At 49.2% G+C, this 8,948-nt stretch overlaps 1 protein-coding gene across 3 annotated transcripts in view; it reads left to right on the forward strand.

Moving 5' to 3' along the window:
* Positions 1 to 246: 246 nt before the first annotated feature.
* QRFPR (pyroglutamylated RFamide peptide receptor) overlaps positions 247 to 8,948 on the forward strand; it is a 46,501-nt gene continuing 37,799 nt past the window's right edge. The window contains exon 1 of one of the 3 annotated variants that reach the window (XM_019534029.1): positions 247 to 652. In XM_019534029.1, the coding sequence (XP_019389574.1) occupies positions 313 to 652 (340 nt within the window). In that variant the 5' untranslated portion in view covers positions 247 to 312. The remainder of the gene's footprint in view (positions 653 to 8,948) is intronic. The other 2 variants (XM_019534030.1, XM_019534028.1) reach the window with 2 other exon arrangements.

Consider the following 8,948-nt stretch of genomic DNA (forward strand, 5'->3'; position numbering starts at 1 on the left):
CCCTCTGCCATGAAATAAAACTGTGGCGAAGTCCTGGCCGCTCTTTAAACCCCGTTGTTTGCCGCACCCTGTTCATCAAGAGCGAGGGAGGGGGAAAGGAAGAAGGAAACGCTCTCTCAGTCAGTCCCGGCCAAGCGCTCCCAGCCGGGCAGGGTGGAGGAGCGCAGCTTCCCGCGCTCGCGGGCTGGAAGGAACCCCGCGGCTGGGCGGGCTCCTCTTCGCGCGCTGATTGGCTGGCGGCGCCGATAAAACCCAGGAGCTGAGCCTGTGGCTGGCAGACGGTGGGGGTGTCCCGGGGTGAGCGGCGCTGTCATGCACGTGGCGGCCCTCACCCCGGAGCGCTTGCGGCGGCTGCTGCGGGCCCACAACGTGACGCGGGAGCAGTTTATCGCCCTGTACGGGCTGCGGCCGCTGGTGTCCGCCCCCGAGCTGCCCGGCCGCGCCAAGCTGGCCGTAGGGCTCTTGTGCGGTCTCATCTGCGCCCTGGCGCTGGCGGGCAATGGGCTGATGCTTTACGCGCTGAGCCGCCGCCGCGCCCTGCGCAGCGCCACCAACATCTTCCTGGGCTCCTTGGCGCTCAGCGACCTGCTCATCGCCCTCTTCTGCGTGCCCGGCACCCTGCTGCAGAGCCTCGCCTCCAGCTGGCCCGGCGGTGAGTGCCTCCGTGGCCCCCCGGGGCCGGGACGCGAGCAAGGGTTCAAAGCGGCCACTCATTTTGGAGGCAGCTCATTGATGCCCAGCTTAAGTCATGCTTGGAGAGTCTTCATCCATGTGAGGGTGTACGCTTGTTCTTGGGGAGGGGGTTGCTGTCAACACTTTCTCACGAGGGCTTGTCTCAAAATTTTAAAAAGGAAAATAAATAAATAAAAGGCTTCAACTTGGATGATCAAGTCCTTGCTCACTTGCTTGCCGGCGACTTAGTGAGCAATATAAAGTAAGGAACAAGGAGGCAGATTTGCATGCCTGTTTGCATCTTTTTCAGTGTCTGATAAATATGATAATGTTGAGTTTCCAGTATGCTAGCTTCGTATTTAAGATCTGATAATGCTGGGGAGTGTCTGTCTGTGCACCTTCCCTCCCTCTGCTGCATGTGGCTCCATCCCATGTTGTGAGCGGTGAGGGCAGGGGCCAGGGGCTTGCTGGAGGTGCTCAGAAGAGTTGGGGCAGCCCCCAGGCATGGGGTGTTTCCAGGCTTTTGGACTGTACTGGTTGCTCCCCCCAGCCTTTTATTTTTTCCACCTGCTACATGTGTTGGGAGGGGGCTTAAGCTTCAGCTAGGGCTGAGGATTGCAGCTGGCCTGTGCGGATGCTCCTGCTGGGAGCAGAGCTGAAAGTTCCTAGCTAGAGGGTCTTGCTCCAGGTCAGACCGATTGCCAGAACTTGGGTCAGGGAGGAATTCTTACCCCATTGGTCAGACTGGTACAGACTGGGGAAAGGGGAGGTTTTGCGTAGGGTGTTGCCCTCTCCAGTGTACCTTCTCTGTGCCTTCCTTCTTCCTCTTAGACCTCTTGAACACATTGAGACTGTTTCACAGAAGCAGTATGTGAGCTGCCAGGTCCCCTGTTTTGCCTGTGGCAGCCCAGGGTGTTAGGTTGTTGTCAGGGTTGACAGCAGTCTCATGTAGAGTTTAGATGGCTATGGGATGGCTTGGATAGGGACGATCCTGCCTTGGGCAAGGGGTTGGACTAGATCAGTAGTTCTCAACCTCCTTGTTTTTGTTTTTTTTTGTGTGTGTGTACCAGGACCCATTTGTAAACACTGATGGCCAGCCCTGATCCAGTAAGTAGAAGACAACCCCCTGGTCCTGCTGGGGCCCCTCACTCCCCACCCACTGCCCTGTGCTGCTAGGCTCCCGGGGGTGGGGGACTGTCTGGGAATGGGGGGGCTCTCAAGCAGCTTCTTGCAGGCTGGAACCCAGCCAGCCTGCAAGGGAAAAGCCATGTTTCTAAAAGAAAATCCACTTTTAAAGCTTGTTCATGACCCCTTTTGTATATTCTTGCAATCCATGGGCTGAGAAATGCTGGACTAGATGACCTCTGGAGGTCTCATCCAGCCATATTTCTCTCTGACTCCTAGGGATGAAGCTGAAGTTGGTTCCTTAGTCCCAGTTCCTTGGGGTGACTCAAAAAGCATTTTGCTCCATCATCCCAGCCTAATCTCAGCTCCTTATTCAGGGCTGTGCACGTGATGCAAGATATTTTTATTAGGAAATAGAATTTCATCAAAAATATATAACTGTTGAGCAAGGCTAACATGCAGACTTTAGTTGTGTAACGATTAGCTCTGAATAAGAGCTGGGAGCCAGGAATCAGGAACCAACTTCAGCCTTATTTCCTAGGGGCACCTGAAAAGTATTCTGCTTGTCAGGAGAAAAAGGGGGGAGGGAGTGGTCAGGCATGACACTTGTGGCTGAGTTGCAACACAAACATCTGGGGAAGCAGGAAGGGGATTGAGGATGTTTTGCCTTAGGGCCTTGTTGCACCTTAACTGTTCTTAAGTTCATATATTTAGCTGAATACTTGGGATCCTGAGAAGTCTGTATATGTGGTCCCCTGTGTTCCTATTATAGTCCATACTCTTCAAGATGATGTCCTTTGAAACAATTTAAGGATAGAAAATAGTGTCAGTAGTATTTCCCAGCTTACCCTAAGGGCCCTGTTACCTTACACTATGAGCTGCACAGATGTTGATCAGTATTAGTGCTAGCTTGAGTTTTGGAGTAGCTGCATGTTCAGCCCAGCAGGGGCCTGGAGGAATGAAAGGTAAGCATCCTCACCTACCCCATTTCAGCTCCCTTCCTGCCCCTGGGGTCCTCTCCTACCCTCCCTACTCCCCAACACCTGCTCCCTTACTTATGGTTGTCTATGCTGTCTGTTCCAGGGGAGCAGGCAGGAAGGCGGGGGTTAACCTGTTTCCCTGGCCCTGACACTGTAGGACCACTGCTCTTCTGCAGGTTGAGCCTGCCCAGAGAGCTGCAGTGTGGGTAGGGAGGCTATCCCTTCCCTACCTGCTCTCCCAGGCTTCAGTGCAAGCAGCCTAAGCTGGGTGCAGGGGAAGTGAGCTCTATCCAGACCAATGTGGGAGGTGCAGTGGGAGGGGGTGTTTACATTAAGGTGTAGCCTAGAGGAGTTGCACCTTAGTGCAACATGAGCTGGGTAGCCTGGATCAGAGAGAATCCTGCCCTAACAAGTGCTTAAAACTAGCTTCAAGGGTTAAGTGTACAGACAATCCAGGGATTCAGAGCTCCGGGAACTGCCCAAAGTTAGGATGCAACAGGGCCCTTGGTAACCACTAAGGATTTCTTTTCAAAGCAGCCTGCAGAGTACAGAAGACTCGCTATTCCCTGGGTCAGATCCATAGGTTCATATTGCCTAGTGTCCTGTGTCATCCTGACCCTGGCAAACACCTACGTAGAGCCCCTTCATAGTCTCCTCCAGAACGTCCTGCTGAGGCATAAACTCCCCACACCTACGTTTTATGCACTCCCTATCTGTGGCCCACTGAGTCCCCAGGACTTCCTAGTCAACCTTCTCCTAGCTAAGTTAGCAATCAACCTGAGCAGGAGGGAGGCCCTGGCATGGAGGACCCCTGGGGACTGTAGGGCCACTCTCTTGTCCTTTGTCTTTTCATGTCTGTGGACAGTTTCACCAGGCAGCATCCACTGGCTCCTTGGAAACATTGGAGGGTCAGTGAGCACTGACTTGTGTGCTCTACTCCATGTCCATCCTTGGAGCACTTATTTTAAACCTGTGACCTCCTGTTCCTGTTTTCTCTTTAGTTGTTTCCTGAACTCACTTGATGTATCCTCACTGGCCTACCTGCTAAGGGAGGCTTAGTTCTTCCTTGGGGGGGCCCAAGGCCATGATCCACTAAGCACATCAAAAGGTTTCTGTTATCTTGTGGATACTGAAAGGCAAATTAAATGGGATACAACCAGGGTTTCCCCTTTGGCTCCCCCCACCCTTTCCCTGCTTTACCTTTTTGGTTTCCAAATTTCTACCTGTTTACATTCTCACTGATATCCTCTCACACTTCTAGCTTCTCACATTCCTTAAAGTCTCAGACCAGCAGAGACTCCCTATGCCTGAAGAAGGGCGAGTGCACCCAAAAGCTTGCTGAGAACTTTTTTCCAACTATTCAGTTGGTCTAACACAGGGGTTGTCGACCAGGGGTACATGTACCCTGGGGGTACTCGAAGGCCCTAGGACAGGTGTAGGCAACATTTTTTGTCCGGAGCTCTGAAAAAACCACAATGTCTACCTTGGAAGGTGCCAGAGTGCTGACATGCCGGAGCCCAGAGCAGCTGTTTGCAGCCTCCCAGCTGCAGCTGGCCCAAGAACCTGGACTGCTCGCAGCAGGGCTTGTAGCCTCCCAGCTGCCTGCTGGGAGCAGCCTGGGCTCTGTGGCTGGTAGCAGCTGCTTAGAGCTTAGACTGGCGGTGGTGTGCCGAGCAAAACTGCCTCTTGTGCCATGCTCGGCACATGTGCCGGGGCTTGCTGACTCCTGCCCTAAGAGGTATGTGCAGACTGGCGGGGTGGATCGCTGCCAGACTATCCTGTGCTGCTGCACAGGTGCTGCCCGCCCAGCGGGACACAGGGTGTGGGGGAAGTTTGCATGTGGCGGCTGCCACCGTTCCACGGCCAGCCATGAACTACCCTCTTTCCCCCTCCTTCCCTTGTGTCCAGTCTCCAGGAGTACGCTGATCCAAAAAGGTTGAAACCCCTGGTCTAATAAAAGATCACAAGTGCTCAAAGAACCTTGCTACAGTGTTGAACTGGCTCTTTTGCCACTACTCTGCAGTGGAGAAGGTTACCTGAAAACCTGTATTAGGCAATATAAATACCATGTACTGTATTAGAAGGTAGAAGCAAACAGAATTAGGGTACACTTCGGATAAGAAATAATGCAAATACCCAGCCATTTTGAACATCAGTGTTATAGCCTCATTTATTACTTGCAAAGAGCAAGAAGAAAAGGGATTTCAGAATTGGCACCAGAATTACCATAACCATCAAGATGCTGTATCAGAAAATAGAATAGTATTTTTTTTAAGAGTCAAGGTGAATGAGAAGATGAGGGAAAAGTATACAGATTAATAAATAATAATGCATTGAAGTAAATCTGATGCATCTGTTTGTCCTCTGACTGAAACTTAAAGGTAATGGTTTTAAAACTGCAAAAAAATACACTTCATATTGAACTAACTTGTGGAGCTCATTGTTAAGAGTTTTACATGAGTTAAGGTGTATATATAAGAATCCCAACCAAATTCTTTCTTTCTCACCCCCTGTTACTATTGAAGACTCTATTGAAGACTCCCTCAAAATAAATGAAAGATGATTGGTGCCTTTCTGCACCTGGTCAATGTGGAAAGACCATATATCTACTTCGTCATACAAAGTACAGAGGTCTGACAGCATTATGTGAGAGTAAATAATGGATTACAGTAGTGGTGTTAAGAATTGTCCATGTTTACTGTACATATTGCTTAAGTTTGATCCTTACCTATCATTACCTACTAAACAGCAATTAAGTCAATGGTGGTCCTCCTCTTTTCCCCCAAACTCCCCCCCAGTTACCCAGTAGACAAATATGACACCGTGTTAGATGCAGGTCAGGCTTCTGAAACTCGGTTTTATGGTTTGAATTTGTTACTTCTTTCTATAAATCACCTTCAGAGTAAAGTAGAGCTTAAGGAGGACACAACAAATGTCAACTTAAATGGAGTCAAAAGAGTATTCTGGAGTATGCCACAGCTTGAATCTACCATAGTAGCTTGGGTGTTAGGATCCAGAGATAAGTTAGTAGTGCTTTGAGTGTCAGGACCAAAGTTTTCTGACAGTGATGTTTTTTACTTTGGAATTGTTAATACTAAACTAGGCCTTACTCCCTCATCCATAGACTTCCACAGCTAAACATGATTCCTGAAGCATCAGAAGATTAGAATGAAAAGTGACAGTGACTCATTGGTTTGTGAGTCAAGTTGTGCTGTTCCTAGTCTCAAACTGCATAAAGTTAGTTTCCTTGCTTCATGTTATCACCAGCAGAGGGCATATGTTTCAGTGTGACCCAAGTGCAAAGAGTTGAATTTATTAATGAATAAACAAAAAATTGCAACATATGATAATGGCTGACTTAATCCTTCCCATCTCGGGCAGTTTTAACTTGCACTCTGATAATGGACTAAGTCTGGCTTTTACCAATGAGAAGAAATTATGAGAAATTTCCTTAAGGAAAGATTTCAGGAAACACCCATTCCATTATGAAAAAAAGACATTTGGCAACTTAAAATTCTTGTTAGAATGCAGTCTTCAGGTGGCTATTCCTAGCACTGTGTTCAGTACTCACTTTGTGTGCACTGATACAGCTGTGTGCACTCATGCAAAGTGTATGGGGACCATAGGTGGATTAATGCTCAGGCCAGGTGGGCAGTAACCCTGGGGTCCTTGAGGAAATGGGGGCTCCGGGAGAGAGAGGCAGGCATTGTGGGTGGCGTGCATATGCAGGCTGGCCTTGGGTATTGCTGGCAAGCCAGTCAGAGAGGGGGAACAGAGCAACCCAGCAGAGCTGCACAGAGGCAGGTTTGTGGGAGGGAAAATGGGAAACAAGGGTGCAAAATGAAGCTGCCTGGTGAGGGAGGGGGTAGGACTGGGACCTGGGTAGCAGGGGTTGGGGCCGTGGCACTGCCGAGCCCCAGCCAGGACAGTGCATGCCTGGGACAAGGACCAGGGCAGAGGCAGGGGCAGCTGGCTTGTCCAGGGGACCAGAGGGGGTGGGGGGGAGGAGGGATAGTTCCCTGTTGCTGCATGTACCCTGGGTCAGGGGAGGCATGGGGAGGCATGTGCCCCCCAGACTTGTACATGGGGCAGAAGCAGGTTGCAGCTGTTTGCTCTAGTCTGTGCCTGCTTCCTTTGCCAGGGGCCTGGATCCCTTCCCTGTCTTGCTGGGCAGGGCGTAGGGCCCCAGGGCAAGGGAGACCTAAGAAAATACTAGTCCAAGCAGTTAGGCAAATTCATTTTAAAAGCTCCATATCTGAAGCTAGGCTCCTAAGTGAATGGGGATGTTTAGCGTACTTGAAAAATCTTCAGGCTGCTTACCTAGATATCCAAAGCCTTTACAGCCTGCTTTTAGGTCTCTGTTTTTTTTTAAAAGTGTACATCTGTGTTGTTTTTAAACACGTGGCCCTAAATTTAGGCTTTAAAGACTGGAAGCATCTGCAGTTGGTGTGTGTTCTTCCTGGATGGAATGACTAGTAAAGAAGCCAGAAACTGGTATGCACACAAGAAATCCAGTCAGCGAAAAAGTAAATTGAGGAGTCAGTGGGAGAGAGACTGGGGAGGTGGGAAAGATGAATGTAGTAGGTAAATAATGGAGAGGTATCTGGGGAGTAGGTATCAGGCAGGTTATAGTGTGTCATAAATCTATTGTCTATATTTAGTCCATATTATTTTTTGTTTGTTTGTTTTAATATCTAGTAGATTGATGAACTGAAGTTCATGGGCTCATCTATGAAGGGTGTTTTGTAAATTCCCTTTGAGGATTAGAACTGAGAGATTGTAGAGAGAGTGGTTGTCTTGTGCAAAATGTGCTCCCACAGATAGTTGGATACTCTTGTCTTTGATAGATTCTTGGCATGCGTACAGTCTGGTGTGCAGTTGTTGTTTGGTTTCTCCTACATATTTTCCATCAGGACATTTAGTGCAATGGATGAGATACAGCTGCAGCTCCAGAAACGTAGTGTAGGATCCAAGAATGCTGATGGTTCTCCTGTGGGGTGTAGGAATTGTGAGGGTAGTGGAGATATATTGGCAGATTTTGCATGTCTTGTCATGGTATGGTTTGGATCCATTTGGTGTGTTTTGGGCTGTAGGAAGTTTGCTTCTGGTGATGAGGTTAGTGAGGTTTGGTGCTTGCTCGAAGGCTAGGATGGATGGTTCTGGAAAGATCTCTTTAAGAATAGGGCCTCCTAGTCTGAGTTACAATTGTTTGAGGATTTTCCGTATGGGTTCAATATAGGTGATATGTCCTAACCAGCAGTGTGCGATTCATGGAGGTTTCTGTACTGCAGCAATTCTTCACATGATATCAGGGTGGGTCTTTCATGTTCGTTTATTCGTTCGTTCGTTTGTTCGTTCGTTCTCTCTCTCTCTCTCTCCTTGTTGAGTGAAAGCCTTTTTAAGATTTATGAAGTAGCAATCCAAGGTGTTTTTCCTGAGTGCAGATGTGGTAGTATCTGAGGGCTTAGCTGTATATCACAGCTTTCTTGGTGTGTTTAGGGTGATTGCTGGTTCTGTGCAGATATGTATGTTGGTCTGTGGATTTCTTGTATAATGTGGTCTGTATTTTACCATTTTGGATACTGATCGTCACGTCTAAAAAGGAGATGTTGGTGCTGCAGTATTCAAGAGGTAGTTGGATGGATGGGTGATGATTGTTGGCTGTACAGGAGGCACAGGGCAAGAAGGAAAGGTGGGGGTGTGGCACTCTACATTAAGAAGGAATACACATCCTCATCAAGTAGCAGAGTCAGAGGAGGGGCACATTGAAGTGCTCTGAGTTAGAATACAAGGCAGTCAAGGGGAAAGAGATTTAATGGTGGGGGTCTCCTACAGACCACCCAACCAAGGGGAAGAGCTAGACTAGGCATTCTTAAGTTGTCTCACAGAGGTAGTTGGGTCAAAGGACGTGGCCATCATGGGTGACCTGAACTTTCCAGACATCTGCTGGGAAGAGGAGTCAGCCAGGTCTGACCACTCACATACGTTCCTAGCCAAAATGCAGGACCTCCATCTAACCCAGGAGGTGCACAGCCCCACCAGGGGAGATGCTTTGTTGGACCTGGTGCTGGCCACAAGTGACTACCTGGTGAGGGAGCTGTGGGTGCTCGACCACCTGGGTGGCAGTGATCATCGCCTGCTGGAATTCACCATCCAGTGCAAGGTGGCAAA

Source organism: Crocodylus porosus, unplaced genomic scaffold (assembly GCF_001723895.1).
Source record: "Crocodylus porosus isolate Cpor-Errol unplaced genomic scaffold, CroPor_comp1, whole genome shotgun sequence".
Classification (NCBI taxonomy): Eukaryota; Metazoa; Chordata; order Crocodylia; family Crocodylidae; genus Crocodylus; species Crocodylus porosus.